This window comes from Enhydra lutris, unplaced genomic scaffold (assembly GCF_002288905.1).
Source record: "Enhydra lutris kenyoni isolate GAN:26980312 unplaced genomic scaffold, ASM228890v2 scaffoldscaffold81, whole genome shotgun sequence".
Lineage (NCBI taxonomy): Eukaryota > Metazoa > Chordata > Mammalia > Carnivora > Mustelidae > Enhydra > Enhydra lutris.
In genome coordinates, this window is record NW_019154165.1 from 1280545 (window position 1) to 1296550 (window position 16006).

The 16006-nt window shown below is 57.2% G+C and overlaps 1 protein-coding gene across 5 annotated transcripts; it reads left to right on the forward strand.

Moving 5' to 3' along the window:
* The first annotated feature begins 271 nt into the window (after nucleotides 1–271).
* Nucleotides 272–15523, forward strand: LOC111161012 (zinc finger MYM-type containing 3). Of its 5 annotated transcripts, none has more exons than XM_022524446.1 (25): nucleotides 272–288; nucleotides 1496–2181; nucleotides 3144–3187; nucleotides 3508–3580; nucleotides 4029–4341; nucleotides 4587–4764; nucleotides 5122–5340; nucleotides 5635–5785; nucleotides 6045–6160; nucleotides 6341–6427; nucleotides 6575–6725; nucleotides 6948–7120; nucleotides 7327–7492; nucleotides 8167–8264; nucleotides 8350–8512; nucleotides 8793–8905; nucleotides 9038–9212; nucleotides 9370–9516; nucleotides 9993–10096; nucleotides 10418–10586; nucleotides 10915–11066; nucleotides 11772–11886; nucleotides 12952–13206; nucleotides 13992–14109; nucleotides 14245–15523. In XM_022524446.1, exons 2-25 carry the CDS (start codon nucleotides 1515–1517, stop codon nucleotides 14435–14437), a joined length of 4140 nt encoding a protein of 1379 aa, XP_022380154.1. In that variant the 5' UTR covers nucleotides 272–288; nucleotides 1496–1514; the 3' UTR covers nucleotides 14438–15523. The 5 variants fall into 5 exon arrangements, with proteins under 5 accessions (XP_022380154.1, XP_022380153.1, XP_022380156.1 ...); XM_022524445.1 differs by lacking the exon at nucleotides 272–288 and adding an exon at nucleotides 637–737; XM_022524448.1 differs by lacking the exon at nucleotides 272–288 and adding an exon at nucleotides 637–737 and having other exon boundaries at nucleotides 3514–3580.
* Nucleotides 15524–16006: the final 483 nt, after the last annotated feature.

A 16006-nucleotide genomic window follows, 5' to 3' on the forward strand; every position in this document is an offset into this window, starting at 1 on the left:
CTCATTACCCCAGCAGTCGCCCAGGGGGCGGGCCCCGGAGAGGTAGGGTTGGGGGGAGGGTAATCTTGGCAGGCGCCTGCTGCATGGCGTAGGTAGGGACTGTTGGGGGGGGCGGACGCTGGGGGGCTGAACACGAGTGGGAAGCGAAGAGAGACACGGGGAGGGGGAGGGGACCGGGAACCATTTGAATGAGAGGAGGGGATCACGGGTAGAGTGGGCTCCAGGAGGTAGGGCGGGCACGGGTGTGACGGGGGGATGGTGGGAAGGGGGAGAAGACTCTTGAGCCAGGTAAGAGAAGCAGGTGCGTAGATCTATTTTTTGTGGGTTAGTGTACTCGGCCATTCCATGGAGAGGGGGTGCCGCCTTTCCCGAGGGCCGGCTTCAAAGCTCCAGAGGCTATCCTTTCCTCCTCAACTAACGGGGCCCCGGGCGGGGGCTCAAGCTCCCTCTCCAGCGACTAGGCTCCACTCCGCAATTTCCAGGCGGCCACTGGGCTGGGAGTCTCGCGCCGGGGGCCGGCGCTGTCTCGCGAGCCCCCTCCACGAGCCAGCCAATGGGGTTGGTTGCTGGCGCCGCCCGCCCGCCTGGTGCAGAGCGCTGGGCGCTGTGAACGGCGCTGCCATTTAAAGGGGCCGCGACCCCTGTCCCGGCTGCTAGGGAGGGAGGTGGAGAACGAGCGCGGGGCCGTCGCTGTCTGCAGTTCTAGGCTTGTAGCCGTTACACTAACCCTGCCGCAGGTAGGGGTCGGGCCTCATCAAGCCGAACCGAACCTGCAGGCGGGATCTCGCAGTAGCCAGGAGGCGGGGGGGGGGTCTAAGGAGAGATCGTAGCTCCAAAATGTCTTCCTGTAAATGCCTGAGATGGGGGGTGGGCAACAGGAGAGGGAGGACTAGGGGAGCAATAGGAAGGGGGGACGGGGCTGAGGAAGTGGGCGACCCTGAAAGGTAACTGGGGGGGAGGGGTTAGGAAGGGCAGTTTGTGGGGGCGAAGGAAGGGCTGAGGGAGGACCTTGCAACGCGGGGAGGGGGGGTGGGGCCAGACAGGGTGGGTAAAGACTGGGGAGCTGGGGGGCTCCAGAAGAGAGGGGAGGGGATAGGAACTGAGACCGCGGGGGTGGGAAAGGCTCTCGGTGGCAGCGGTCCTAGGAGACTCAAGGGGGGCTTCAGCCCGGGTTGGGGGGGGGGAGTGAAAGGTAAGGGGGGAGGGGAACTTGGAGTTGCAGTGGGGTGGCGGGGGCAGGCGGGAGGGTGGAACGACGGACTGCTTGGCGAGTGTGGGCACAGGGCCAGGGCGGGGAACGCCTCTTCCCACAGGGGGCGCTGTATTGGGGGGGAGTGGTCATTCGGACTAAAGCCTGTGGAAATGCTTGTCGGTTGTGGTGGGGGCTGTTCAAGAGAAATCCAAGTGGATGATGGGGTGTGTCCCAGAACCTATATAAGAAGGCATTCTGGCGAAGACCACCTCTTCTGCCCCCTCTTCTACCCCTAATCTACAGCCCATATCCAGTCATCCTCATGGACCCCAGTGATTTCCCCAGCCCGTTTGACCCATTGACCCTGCCAGAGAAGCCCCTGGCTGGAGACCTTCCAGTAGACATGGAATTTGGAGAGGACCTACTGGAATCCCAGACTGCCCCAACTCGAGGATGGGCACCCCCTGGCCCTTCTCCATCCTCAGGAGCCCTGGACCTGCTTGATACCCCTGCTGGCCTGGAAAAAGACCCTGGAGTCCTGGATGGAGCCACTGAGCTGCTGGGGCTGGGGGGGCTGCTCTATAAAGCCCCCTCTCCCCCAGAGGTGGACCATGGTCCTGAGGGGACCCTTGCATGGGATGCAGGAGATCAGACCCTAGAGCCTGGACCAGGAGGCCAGACCCCTGAGGTGGTACCACCTGAGGCAGGGTCTGGGGCAAATCCCTCTTCACCGGAGGGGCTACTAGAGCCGTTGGCTCCAGATTCGCCAATAACACTGCAGTCCCCCCATATTGAAGAGGAGGAGACCACCAACATAGCTACAGGGAGAAGGGGCTCCCCTGGGCAGGAGGAGGAGCTTCCCCAAGGGCAGCCACAGAGCCCAAATGGTCCCCCCAGCCCTTCAGTGGGAGAGACTCTGGGGGATGGAATCAACAGTTCTCAAACCAAACCTGGGGGCCCTAGCCCTCCTGCACACCCTTCCTTGCCAGGTAGGTTGTCTAATCAGCTGGAGAATCCAGGATGGTGAGAGGGTAGGGGTAAGGAGGGATGGTTGTGTGTTTGGAGAAGACGTAGGGGAGGAGGATATATAGAGAAGGAGTTGGGAGTTTGGAAGGGAGGATTTGGGGGGTGTGGCAAAGATGAAGGAAGGTAAGGGTGGAGAGGCAGCTCAGTGGTTGTGGGAGAGGAATAGGGGTGAGGTTTCAGGGCGTGGGTTGGGAAGAGTGGATTTGTTGGGAGAGGTTCCCCCCCCTTTTTTTTAAACCCCAGTGGGCTCTTGGTGCCAGCGTCCTTCCTTCAGAATTTGGAGAGGATGCCAGGCTTCTTGGTGCTAAGGTCTTTCCAGCTATTTTGTTCCAGAAGAGAGTGGGGTTTCTGGGTTTGATGAATGATAACTGGGTCCTGGAGCCACCAACAATATAGCGATTTAGGGGGAATGTAGAAACACAGGGCCTGGAATTGTGCCTCTGATGGGGGAGGCACAGCCTGGGCTTGAGGGGCTTTCTTTTCTCCCCTGTTGTGCCTCTCCCATCTTGTGACCAGTGGCTTGGGGCTTATAGAACCACCTGAGTCCAGGGGAACCTATCCATACGTCAATGCTTCCTTTTCCCCTTGCTACCTTTGGGTGGTTGCATTTGGTTTTGTTAGTGAGCTAGAAGTCCTCTGATGGAAGGCATGTGTTACCTGCATTTCCTTAACTCTCAATGATTGGGACAGAAGGAGGGTGGGAAGGCTAGGATTTTTTTTTTTTTTTTTTTAATGGAGAATAGCTGCTCCCCTTAGTGCAGAGCTCGAGGTAACCCTGAGAGGGGCCCCAAGAAGCCACAGGCACTTGAGTTTTCCCTTTCAGTTTTGAGTAAGCCCTTCCCCAAGAATGGAGGCGGAGGTTGGGCCAGGGAGGGGGCGGTGAGGGCAAGCTCAAGATTTAGGCTGTTTTCTGCTTCCTTTGCAGGAGATGGCCTGACTGGGAAGGCGAGTGAGAAGCCGCCTGAGCGGGTGAGGGGGGGGGAGGGGATTGGAAGGAGTCTGGTTCCCCCTGTAGCTCTGGGAAGGACAGACCCTTCATTTTCCCTCCCAGATGTTGTTCTGTGGAGGGTGTGTGTGAGGAGAGTTAGGAGGAGGGCGGGAGCTCTTGTGTCTCCTGCTTCTGAAGGAGAAAGTCCAGCCCCCTTTTCTTCCCTCCTCCTAAGGGCTGGGCCAAGGGTCTCTACTCTCCCTTCCCCCTTCCACCTCTGTACCCCCCCCACCCTGCACTAGTGCAGCAGGCCCTTTAGCCTGCCCCTGGTGTCAGCTTTCCTCCCTCCGCTGTTTCCAAGGTACAGAAGAGAAGCGAGCGCGTTAGAAGAGTGGAGCCTCCGAAACCTGAGGTTGTGGATTCCACTGAGAGCAGTGAGTAGGACTTGAGGAAGTGTGACCGAGTGGGATGTGGCTGCCACAGATCTCCTGCACCCCGCAGAGTGTGAAGTGCCTGTTTCTGCTGTGGGTTGGCATGGGAACCGGGGGCAGTGGGGGAAATTGAAAACAACAGCAATGAGAATGGAGTTTCCTATTTCAGCCATGCCATCCCTGTCCCGAGTCTTCTCACTTGGAGCCCTCCCATGCCCTCTCTAGGCGATTATGGAGTGACTGAGGGAGAGTGACACCAGTGGCTTAAGATACCAGTATACTAGGGGTGGGGGTAGAAAGGCAGGAACCAGGGGGATGGGGATCCTGCCCCCGCCCCCGTCGCACTGGGGGATCCAGTATCCACTGAGCTACCTGATGGGTTCAGAGGATGGCTGGAGACCTGGTCCGGTCCGGTTGCCTCTGTTCACTTCCCCTTTCCCCACTTCCTCAGTTCCAGTGTCAGATGAGGATTCTGATGCCATGGTAGATGACCCCAATGATGAGGACTTTGTGCCATTCCGGCCCCGGCGGTCCCCTCGCATGTCCCTCCGCTCGAGTGTGGCCCAAAGGGCTGGGCGCTCCGCAGTGGGCACCAAGATGACCTGTGCGCATTGCCGGACACCACTGCAGAAGGGGCAGACTGCCTACCAGCGCAAGGGGCTGCCACAGCTCTTCTGCTCTTCATCCTGTCTCACCACTTTCTCTAAGAAGCCTTCGGGCAAAAAGACCTGTACTTTCTGCAAGAAGTACGTGAAGGTCTCCAGGTGCGGGGAGGGCAGGAAGCAGGCTGGGAATAATGGCTGAGACAGAGACCATGTTGGCAAGCACCTAGTGGAGCAGAACTGGGAGCCAGGCAGGTGAGGGAGGGGGCCTGAGGAGAGTAAGAGTAGTCGGGGGGCCCATGGTCACCGGTCCCCAAGGATGAGGGGGCGGTGGGAGCTGGTGAAAGGAGAGGGTAGTGCTGAGTGAATATCTGAACCTGTTTCACCCCCACCCCCACCCCCTCCAGGGAGATCTGGAACACCAAGGACTCGGTTGTGGCCCAGACTGGTTCAGGAGGCTCCTTCCACGAGTTTTGCACGTCCGTCTGTCTGTCCCTGTATGAGGCCCAGCAGCAGCGCCCAATCCCCCAGTCCGGGGATCCCGCCGATGCCACTCGCTGCAGCATATGCCAGAAGACCGGAGAGGTGAGGAAGCTCGATGGGGGCTGGATTTGCAGAGCCTGGCTGGCCCTGAGCTGCCCCTGCACTCCTGGGGCTGCAGGGGCCAGGCCCTGTGGAAGAGGGGAGTGTGTGGTGGGGGAGAGGCAGCCACCGTGAGGGAGCGTATTCAAGGATAGAGCTTCTCCAGGATGTACGCAGCCGGCCTTCCTTGCCTCCCAGGACCTCACCATCAAGTCGGCAGCCCGATGTGCAGGTTGGGGGGTCCCTGGGCCCACTGTCTGCTGTGAAGGTCTAGGGTGAGGCGGGGTGGGCCGTCCTTGCTCCGGGGTGGGTGGTGGTGCCCAGGCCTCTGCTCAGGGTGTGCGTGTGTGTACACGACAGGTCCTGCACGAGGTCAGCAACGGCAGTGTGGTACACCGGCTCTGCAGCGATTCATGCTTCTCCAAATTCCGGGCCAACAAGGGACTGAAAACCAACTGTTGCGACCAGTGCGGGGCTTACATCTACACCAAGACCGGGAGCCCTGGCCCTGAGCTCCTCTTCCACGAGGGCCAACAAAAGCGGTTCTGCAACACAACCTGCTTGGGGGCGTACAAGAAGGTGGGGCCGAGGGAGTAGTGCATTAGAGGGCTGTGGAAGGGGGTGCGGTGCCCGGGTGACAAATAAAGGTGCCTGACGGGGTCGAGGGTCGGGAGGAATAAAACAAATAAAGGGGGTTTCAATTGTATCTGTTATGTTTTATTTTTGAAGCTGGCTGGTGGATACACAGGTCTTTGTTAATATATCACCATCTCCTCTTTTTGTATGCCTGAAATCTTTCATGTTTTAAACAATTTAACAAATAAAAGTGAAGGGACAAATCCAGCCTCAGCCTCTCCTTCCCCATCCTCACAGAAAAACACACGTGTGTACCCCTGTGTCTGGTGCAAGACCCTGTGTAAGAACTTTGAGATGCTATCACATGTGGATCGTAATGGCAAGACCAGCTTGTTCTGTTCCCTGTGCTGTACCACCTCTTACAAAGTGAAGCAGGCAGGGCTCACTGGTAGGTGCAAAGCCCTCTTCTCTGAGACCCCTGCTGGCCTTCCTTCTACCTCCCGTACTCCCCTCTTCCAAAGTAACCCTTGCCGCCCGACCTCAGCCCCGGCCACGTCTTCCCATCTTCCCGTGGGTTTCCTGTTCCGCCTCTGCACTGCCTTACACCTTCTGTGTGCTCTCTCTGTCTCTCTCTTGCGCGTACTCTCTGTCTCTCTCTGTCTCTCTGTCTCTTTCTCTCTCTCTCTCCCTTTCTCTCTGTGCCCCAGGCCCTCCCCGACCCTGCAGCTTCTGCCGCCGCAGCCTCTCTGACCCCTGTTACTACAACAAGGTTGATCGCACAGTCTACCAATTCTGCAGCCCGAGCTGCTGGACCAAGTTCCAGGTACTCCCAACCCTGGACCAGGGATTAACGAAGGGTGTGGTGACAGAGAAAGGGTACGAGAGTTGGGGGTAGGTAGGCCCTGGGCCCGAGCCAAGAGCAAGCCCGACTCCCCCCCCCACTCCCCCACCCCCCCTGCCACCAACGCCACGCACCTCCCTTACTTGTCTTCCTTCCCTCCAGCGCACAAGCCCTGAGGGGGGCATTCACCTGAGCTGTCACTACTGCCACAGCCTCTTCAGTGGCAAGCCTGAGGTCTTGGATTGGCAGGTAAGACCCCTGCCCCCACCACTGTCCTGCCGCACAACTGAGCGGACAGCGGACGGACGGAAGTCTGCCTGAGGGGCTCTGGCCACTGGGCCGTGGCCACCGCCGGATATCACGGCTCTGTCCTCCTACCCTGTGCCCTCATCTCAGGACCAGGTGTTCCAGTTCTGCTGCCGTGACTGCTGCGAGGACTTCAAGCGGCTTCGGGGGGTGGTGTCCCAGTGCGAGCACTGCCGGCAGGAGAAGCTCCTGCACGAGAAGCTTCGATTCAGTGGGGTGGAGAAGAGCTTCTGCAGTGAAGGTAAGGAGGTGGCCGAGGGGCAGGAGGCCCGTACCTCACCGCCCTAGAGGCTGACAGGGAAGGCAGGAGGGCTGTGGGTTGAGGGCCTTGGGCTCCTCTGAAGGCTTCGGGCCCCAGAGGCTGCTGGGGCTTTTACTCGGACCCCCTCGAAGAGGTCGGCGCTCGCAAGCCCCCGTGGCCATCTCTGTGTCTCCGGACTCCTCCCTCTTGCCCTCTCCCCAGGCTGCGTGCTGCTGTACAAACAGGACTTCACGAAGAAGCTGGGGCTGTGCTGTATCACTTGTACTTACTGCTCCCAGACCTGCCAGCGTGGGGTCACCGAGCAGCTGGACGGCAGCACCTGGGACTTCTGCAGCGAGGACTGCAAGAGCAAGTACTTGCTGTGGTACTGTAAGGTGAGGGGCACAGCATGGCGCGTTGTGGGGGCACTGTGTTGGGGGTGCTGCTGCACTGGCTGTGGGGCTGTGGCCCATGTCTGGGGAGGGGGCTCCGGCTGGCCCAGGCTCCCAGTGGAGCAGAGCCCAGGACTTGTCCCCGGGGCAGAGGGCCCAGCACTGTTTTAGGGAGGTGGGGCTGACCCTCCTCCTGTCGACCCCCTCAGGCTGCCCGGTGCCACGCCTGTAAGCGTCAGGGGAAGTTGCTGGAGACCATCCACTGGCGTGGGCAGATCCGCCATTTCTGCAACCAACAGTGTCTGCTGCGTTTTTACAGTCAGCAGAACCAGCCCAATCTGGACACCCAGAGTGGGCCTGAGAGCCTCCTGAACAGTGAGTCCCAGGCGGGGCAGCAGGGGGTGGGTGCCTACTCCATGAGAACCTGCCCAGACTCTTCTAACCCCAGGCCCAGTGTCTCCCTTCTTCCGCTCTGGTTTTCACCTCCACCTAGGCCAGAGCTCCTGGTGCCGTGCTCCCCTGCAGCTTCCGGGCCCGTGCAAGGACTAGGGGGAGCCTTGTTTAAAGGTTCTCCGAGTTCAAGTCCTCTGCGATTCTATGGAGGATGTTTTCTTAGGGAAGGAACACCTTCCCAGGTGGGGCAGGCTTAGTGGGGGGCTGTGGGGGCTGTGGTTAGTTTTCCGAGAAGAGGAGTTGTCCGCGTAAGCTCTGCCTTTAGTGAGACCGAAGACTACTGTTTCTAGAATGTCCCCTCAGCCCCTCCACTGCTGCAGGGGTCCCAGGCTTCTGAGGGTCATCTGCATGGAAGGTCTCAAAGTGTGGGTTCTTGGGGAAACTATTTTTTGATCTTCTTGGCAGGTGGGAGGAAAGTCTTCTTGGCCCCGGTCACTGGGGCCTAGAGAAGACGAGATCTGGGGTGGCGAGGAGAGGATAGTCTAGATAGGCCATTTGCATTTAGCACCCCTCTTTAACAGAGCTCTCCTGGGACAGGGACGAGGAAAACAGAGAGCAGTTCCTCAGATGAAAGCATTCATTTGTTTGATCTCTAGGTCAGTCTCCTGAGTCAAAGCCCCAGACACCATCTCAAACCAAAGTGGAGAACAGCAATACAGTGAAGACCCCAGAGGAAAATGGGAATCTGGGCAAGGTCAGGGCCGAAGCCAGAGGGGTGGATGGTCTCAGAAGGGGGGCTCTGGTATGTTGGTGGGACGAACGTTCCTTTGTCTCTGCAGATCCCTGCAAAGACCCGATCGGCTCCCACCGCTTCCACCCCTCCTCCGCCCCCACCGCCCCCAGCAACACCCCGCAAAAACAAAGCTGCCATGTGTAAACCACTGATGCAGAATCGGGGGGTCTCCTGCAAGGTGGAGATGAAGTCCAAAGGAAGTCAAACAGGTGAGCTGGGGTACCCAGATATCCGGGGCTACGTTCCATAGTCCAGGCCTCCAGCTATGCGCTTGGGAGCCGGACCATGAGGTTTTGAGGCAGCTCATGTAGCATGGGCATGTTTTTCGTGGAACCAGAGAATTGTCTCTCAGCCTTTGGTGCAGGCGTGGGTTTGTGACACCAGGCGTGCATCAAAGCCTTTGGGGGTGATGAGCAAGCATCTGACCCCAGGCCAGACATGACCAATCTCAGAGTGGGGGCTCTGAGAAGACCCCTTTCTTACCGGCAGAAGAGTGGAAGCCACAGGTGATTGTGCTACCCATCCCAGTGCCCATCTTTGTGCCAGTGCCTATGCATCTGTATTGCCAGAAAGTCCCGGTGCCTTTCTCCATGCCCATCCCGGTGAGTTTCACGGCCCTTCCTACTACGGCCTCCTCTACCCTCTCAGGACTGAGACCCACCCTCCCCCTCGCCAGCCGTCCCTCACCTGGGCTGCTCCACTTCTTGGTGTCTAGTTGGGACTTGTGCCTCCAGGTGCCTGTGCCCATGTTCCTGCCCACCACCTTGGAGAGCACAGACAAGATTGTGGAGACCATCGAGGAGCTGAAGGTGAAGATCCCTTCCAACCCCTTGGAAGCCGACATCCTGGCTATGGCCGAAATGATTGCCGAGGCTGAGGAGTTAGACAAGGCCTCATCTGACCTTTGTGGTATGCCACAGACAGCGGTGATGTGGGACACAGGGTGCAACCCACCTGTCTCGGCCCTTGGGGGTGGAGCGTGGTGATCTTGGTGCCTTGGCAGGACTGGGGAGTAGTTGGGGTCGGGCCCTAGGCAGAAGTGTTGGTTACCTTTTCTGCCTCCCAGATCTTGTGAGCAACCAGAGTGCAGAGGGGCTTCTGGAAGACTGCGACCTCTTCGGGCCAGCTCGAGATGATGTCCTGGCCATGGCTGTCAAGATGGCCAATGTCCTGGATGAGCCTGGGCAAGATTTAGAGGCTGACTTCCCCAAGAGTGAGTAGGATGCAAAGTGTGTCCAGGGAGTCCAGGAGGACCCTTTGTGCCATCAGGCGAGGAGTGACCCTCGTGGCCTGAGCATGACCCTAAACAGTGCTCCTTGGGACCCTATGACAGAAGGCTCACGCGGGGACCAATGCCAGAGATCCCAGGATAGGCGCGCTATTTTATGGCTGTGTCTTGTTTGTTTTTTCCAATCATGGCAAAAAAGCGTGACCTGAGATTTACCATCTTACCCGCATTTAAGTACACAGTTCCATAGTGTTACAAGCATTCACATCGTTGGGAGCTTTGGTGTCTGTGTGCCTCTGAGTGTGTTCTCGGTACAGCTTTGCCGGTTCCTACTGCGTACGGTGAAGCCATGTGGGAGGCTCACCTCCCATGCATGTGGCCAAGTAGGAGGGGTAGGGTAGGAGCGTTACCGGGTTGAGATTTGAAAACCTTGATTTCTTCTTCCTTTCTGCTCTTAACAGATCCTTTGGACATTAACCCCAGTGTAGACTTCCTCTTTGATTGCGGCCTGGTAGGGCCCGAGGATGTGTCTACTGAACAAGACCTTCCCCGCACCATGAGGAAGGTGAGGGCTAGGGTGCTGAACCCACGGCAGAGGGAGGGGGCCCAAGGGACTCGGGGGAGTGTCTCGTAGCCAAGCCAGCAGCCTTAGTTTGACTTCCCTGCCCTCCTGTCTCTCCCATAGTGAGTCCTGAGATGCAACCAAACTTTCTCTGTCCTCAGTTCATGAGGTCATTAGGGCTGTTTCTGGGGCTCTGCGCTTTGGCCACTTGTCGTGTTCTGACGTCAGTCCCCTGGTTCTGCGGCAGTCAGCACTGTCCCGCCTAGCTTCCATGGTGCCCCTGGCCCTGCCCCAGCCACGCCTCTCCTTTCTCTCCCCTTCCAGGGTCAAAAGCGGCTGGTGCTTTCGGAGAGCTGTTCCCGGGACTCCATGAGCAGCCAGCCTAGCTGTACTGGGCTCAACTATTCATATGGTGTCAATGCTTGGAAGTGCTGGGTGCAGTCAAAATATGCCAATGGAGAACCGAGCAAGGGAGATGAGCTGCGTTTTGGCCGTAGGTTGGGGCGGAGGGAGGGTACCCTCTAAGGAGGAGAGTGGGGAGAGGGAGAGGAGGAGGAAGAGGGCCAGGGCTATGATTCAGCTGAGGATGTGATGGTGTCTGGGAGTGATAAGGCTGTGATCACCGAAGGGTGTCCTGTGAAGATGGGGAGGGGCTGCCTAGGTTTCAAGGCTGAGGGCTCTTTTTTTTTTCTTTTTGGCAATGGGTGGGTTTGTGCTAGAGTTGGATGCGACTGAGGGATGAAGGGATTAACAATGGAGAAATGAAATTCTCCGCATGGAGCGTTCTTAATCCCATCCATCTCTACTGCACATCCCTGCAGCCAAACCGATGCGCATCAAAGAGGATATTCTGGCTTGCTCTGCTGCCGAACTCAACTACGGCCTGGCCCAGTTTGTGAGAGAAATCACTCGACCCAACGGTGAACGATACGAACCCGACAGTATCTACTATCTGTGTCTTGGCATCCAACAGGTACCCCTTGCACGCTGCCTCACTGGCCATCACCCTCGGCAGAGCAGGCAGGGTCCCACCAGAAATTGTCCTGTCCTGCTCACTGTGCCCCACCCTGTCTCCTACCCTGAGCAGGTCCCCTCAGCAATTCTCAGACCCTTCTAAGAAGGGAAGGGTGGGCGGACCTGGGTTCCTTGAGTGTTGGGGGTGGTTAGTTCCCACAGGGAGAGGTCAGCCATGTGTCATGTGATGAGAGGGGCTGGGTTGGTGAAGAACCAGCTATGACATATCTCTTCCAAAACGCCTTCCTCTTCTAGCAAGGTCCCAGCACCTCGGAGTGGTGGGCATCCCTGGGGAAGAGCACCCGGGGTCACATAACCCAGCAGCCGTTTCCCACTGCCTCCTCATTACCAAGGTCAACAAGCCTGGGGCCTTCGGCATCATGTCTTTCCTTTAGAACCTAAAATATAGCACTTTTTTTTAAAAGATTTTATTTGTTTATTTGACAGAGGGAGAGAGAGAGCACAAGCAAGGGGAGCAGCAGAGGGAGAGGGAGAAGCAGACTCCCCACTGAGCAGGGACTTCCCCCACCCACCCCCTGATACAGAGTTCTATCCTAGGACCCTGGGATTATGATCTGAGGTGAAGGCAGATGCTTCACTGACTGAGCCACCCAGGTGCCCCAGAGTTTAGCTTTTTTATGTGTGTTTGGTTTTCTTTCTTTAGTACTTGCTGGAAAATAACCGAATGGTGAACATCTTCACGGACCTTTACTACCTGACTTTCGTTCAAGAACTCAACAAGTCTCTGAGTACCTGGCAGCCCACGCTCCTCCCCAACAGTAAGGGACGGGGACTTAGCAGTCCCTCTGCCCTTTCCTCCGGTCTTTTAATGCGCCATTCTAAGAGTTCTGGGCTCTTTGGTCTACTACTCTTCACCAAGACTCAGGGGGCAGGAGTTACGGACCTGGGGGCCTCATGGTTCAGAGCTAGGGGCCCAGGGTCCCCCTCCTTGAACCTGACTTAGGTCTGACGAGCTGTCTCTGGGTCTGAGGAAGGTGGTCTGGGTTTGGTCGGTAAGCACGGAAAGAAAAGAAGACATTGTGGGACTCACTGAGGTTTACATCTGCCTACTTGTAACTTGAGGGTGGCAAGAGAAGCTCCAAATGCAGGTGGAAACCATAAAAAAAAATCCGGTTTGGCGTGCCTGGGTGGCTCAGTTGGTTGGGTGTCTGACTGTTTTTTTTTTTAAGATTTTATTTATTTATTTGGGGGGGCAGGGGGAGAGAATGGGGAGAAGGGCAGGGGAGAGAGAGAGAGAGAAGCAGACTCCCTGCTGAGCAGGGAGTCCTGTGGGGCTCCATCCCAGGATCCCAGGATTGTGATTCGATTCTTTCTTTCTTTCTTTCTTTCTTTGACAGACAGAGATCACAAGTAGGCAGAGAGGCAGGCAGAGAGAGAGAAAGGGAAGCAGGCTCCCTGCTGAGCAGAGAGCCCGATGCGGGACTCAATCCCAGGACCCTGAGATCATGACCTGAGCCGAAGGCAGCGGCTTAACCCACTGAGCCACCCAGGCGCCCTGTGATCCGATTCTTAACTGACTGAGCCACCCAGCCACCTCCCCCTAGTGTCTGACTCTTCATCTCAGCTCAGGTCCTATCTCAGGGTCGTGAGTTCAAGCCCCCCACGCTGGGCTCCACACTAGGTGCACAGCCTACTTAAAAACCAAACCCAGCCCAGCCCCACCATCTACTCTGGCAGAGCGCCAGGGCTTCATCTGTGGTGGCTGCTTCCCTGGACGGGGACGGTGCCAGACATGCTTGTGAGCGGGACATCCGGGGATCAGAGGTGGTCGGGTGTTGGCGGGCGATCCCCTCTGACTGGCATCTCCTCCCCAACCGTTGCAGATACGGTGTTCTCCCGGGTGGAGGAAGAGCACCTCTGGGAGTGTAAGCAGCTGGGGGTGTACTCGCCCTTCGTCCTCCTCAACACTCTCATGTTCTTCAACACGAAGTTTTTTGGGCTACAGACAGCCGAGGAGCACATGCAGCTCTCCTTCACCAATGTGGTGCGGCAGTCCCGCAAGTGTACCACCCCTCGGGGCACCACCAAGGTGGTGAGCATCCGCTACTATGCCCCAGTCCGCCAGAGAAAAGGGCGAGGTACGAGGCTGCCCCCCACTCTTATCTTTACCCCCTCTGCTTGCCTCACCACCAGCCCAGCCCTCTCCTCCACTTCCCTTCCCCGCCAAGCCCGTGCTGGCAAAGAAGGTGTGGACAGCTGGCCAGTGGCTCTCGCATCCGTGGGAGGTCGCCCAGCTGCCTGTGTCCTAACTCATCTCATTTCCAGGCAGTTTCCTTTTCTTAGGGGATGGCGGACAGGTAGGAAGCCATTGGGTGTGCTCGGCTGTGGGGGAGAGTTGATGCCCGTGGAAGGGAGACTCTCCCTGGCTCCTTGCTCTTGGGCATGACAGAAACCACACCTTGCTTTCTGCTCTGGGTCCTGGAGTCCTGGCCCCTCTGTGTGCAGTCGCCGAGGTCACTGCCCTGGAACCAAGCCTCCCCCTGGATTCATGTCCCAGGGGCCGGGACTTTGGCCATTTCTTTGTCCTGGAAGGCCAGCCCAGCCTTGCAGAGTCAGGCCTGTTTTGGAGAATGTGCGCACTCTCAGAATAAAGAAGTTCTGAGATTACTTCTTTGAGAAATCTGTTTGGGGGAGATCATAAAAAGAGGTTTTGGCGGTGAGAACCAGGGAGGCCTGCAGAGTGACACCCTCCACACACATACACACAGGACATTTGCTTGTCACCAACTCTCCTTCTGCCTTTATTTCCCTCTGAGACTGTACTGGGCGTCCCGAGGCCTTCTGTGCCCTGGACCGCGCTTTTGGAAGGTGGTTCATGAGCACTGTGCTTTTAACCACTCTGGGTCATTTGCCTCTTCTGCAGACACGGGGCCTGGGAAACGGAAGAGAGAAGACGAAGCCCCTATCTTAGAGCAGCGTGAAAACCGCATGAATCCCCTCCGCTGCCCGGTCAAGTTCTACGAATTCTATCTCTCCAAATGGTGAGTTGGAGGCTATGCAGGAATGACGTTAGCATGGGGACCCCAGGGGTCTACTTTGCCCCACATTGATCTCTGTCCTCCCCCCCCCCCCCCTGCCACCTTCCCCCCTCCCCCTCCCCTTCCCCATCATCGCAGTCCCGAAAGCCTCCGGACTCGCAACGATGTCTTCTACCTGCAACCCGAGCGGTCCTGCATCGCGGAGTCCCCTCTCTGGTATTCTGTCATCCCCATGGACCGCAGCATGTTGGAGAGTATGCTCAATCGCATTCTGGCTGTGCGTGAGATTTATGAGGAGCTGGGTCGTCCTGGGGAGGAAGACCTGGACTGAGCCTGCGTGCTAGCCGTGTCTGTCTCTCACACCAACACCTGGCCTGGGGTCGCGTCCCGCAGGGCGCCTGGCCCGGGAACCAATGCTACTCATTTGAAAGGGCCCTTGACTGCCCTCCTCCGTCCCCTGCCTTCCCTAGGAACCCCTGGCTTTTACCTCCTTCCATTACCACTTGACAACCCCAGGGTCCCAGTCCTCTCTCCCCAGGGGCTGGGCTCCCAGTGATGGGCAAAACCCAGCGAGGCCACTGTCTTTACGCTTCAGAGTAAACCCCATTCTCCTGGGGCCAGACTCTGGATGGAGTGTTGATAGCTCTGGTGATCCTGTTGGCTTTGGGTTTCCTGACCCATCCCGCGTAGGTAAAGCTCCCCGTTCCTAGGTTCGGCCAAGGAAAGAAACCCAGCTGCCTTCTCTGCCCTGTGCTCACTCCCTTCTCTGCTCTTCCCCGGCACCATGCTGGAGGGTCTTCTACGAAAGATCTGAAAGTAATGAGGGGACCCCCTACCTACGACATGGAGCTTAGATGCTCTTCCCCTCCCATGAGATAACTGGTGGTTGGAACCCCCTTGCCACTGTATCCCCCCTTCCCACCCCTGCAAGCACCGACCCCTGGTGCTGCACGTTTGAAACCCCCCAAATGCTTTCTTTCCCTCAAAGGCAGAGAATGACTCTAAGTATGGGGAGCCGACTCCTGTCCCCTTGGTTTATGTGTTTGTCTTTCTCTGCCATCTTAGGTTGGCATGAGCCATGGTGTCAACATGCTTAGCCCTCTTCTGTAACTGCCTCCCTCTAGTTCAATGGACAGAGTTTCCCAAGGGAAAAAACTACCTTCTGACTGGGACTGGGGCTGGGTTCCCCGCTTTTGTTCTTGCCCCATCCTAAGAGCCAGGCCAAGCCTGTGGGGGCCCCAGGTCGTGCAGGATGGGATCTGTGGTCAAAGGACAGGCAAGGAGCTGTGGGCAGGGGTCCCGCCCCCACTGCTGACAGCTCTCTTCCCCACCTTGCCTTTGTAGTTCCAGAAAACTTTTAGTGTCCAGCGAAGGGGTGCCCAGTTCTTTCCCTGTTGGCTTTGCTGTTCCCCAGCCTCCTTTTTGTGTTTTTATAACTGTCACCAGTTTAGCCACTGTTTAAATTGTATATATTGTTCTGAGGCGCCTGGCCTGTCCCTTCCGTGAGCCATGCCCACCCTTGTGTTGTAGTGAGAAGCTGTTGTCACGACTAACCTTCTGTCTCTGGAATTGTTTGTTTCAAATAAAGAGTTAAAATTGTCTTTTGCCTTCTCTGGGGGAGGGAGAGCAGCGTCTGGTGCAGTGAGGGATACAGAGGACCAGTGCTAGACAGCTTCAAAGCTCTTGAGGGGTGAAGAAGTAGGGGTGTCCTGCCCCAGTCTAAGAATCATTTTTGCTTGCCTTGCTGAAGAAATCCACTAGGAATACGGTCCTCTTTATTACGGGTTTCCAAATACTTATGGGGGAAAAAAAATCAATTTAGCAGCTCTCCATTAAGGACCTACTATGTCAAGGACCTCAGATTACATGCTTCAGAGAAGACAAAGATTAATTAGACCCG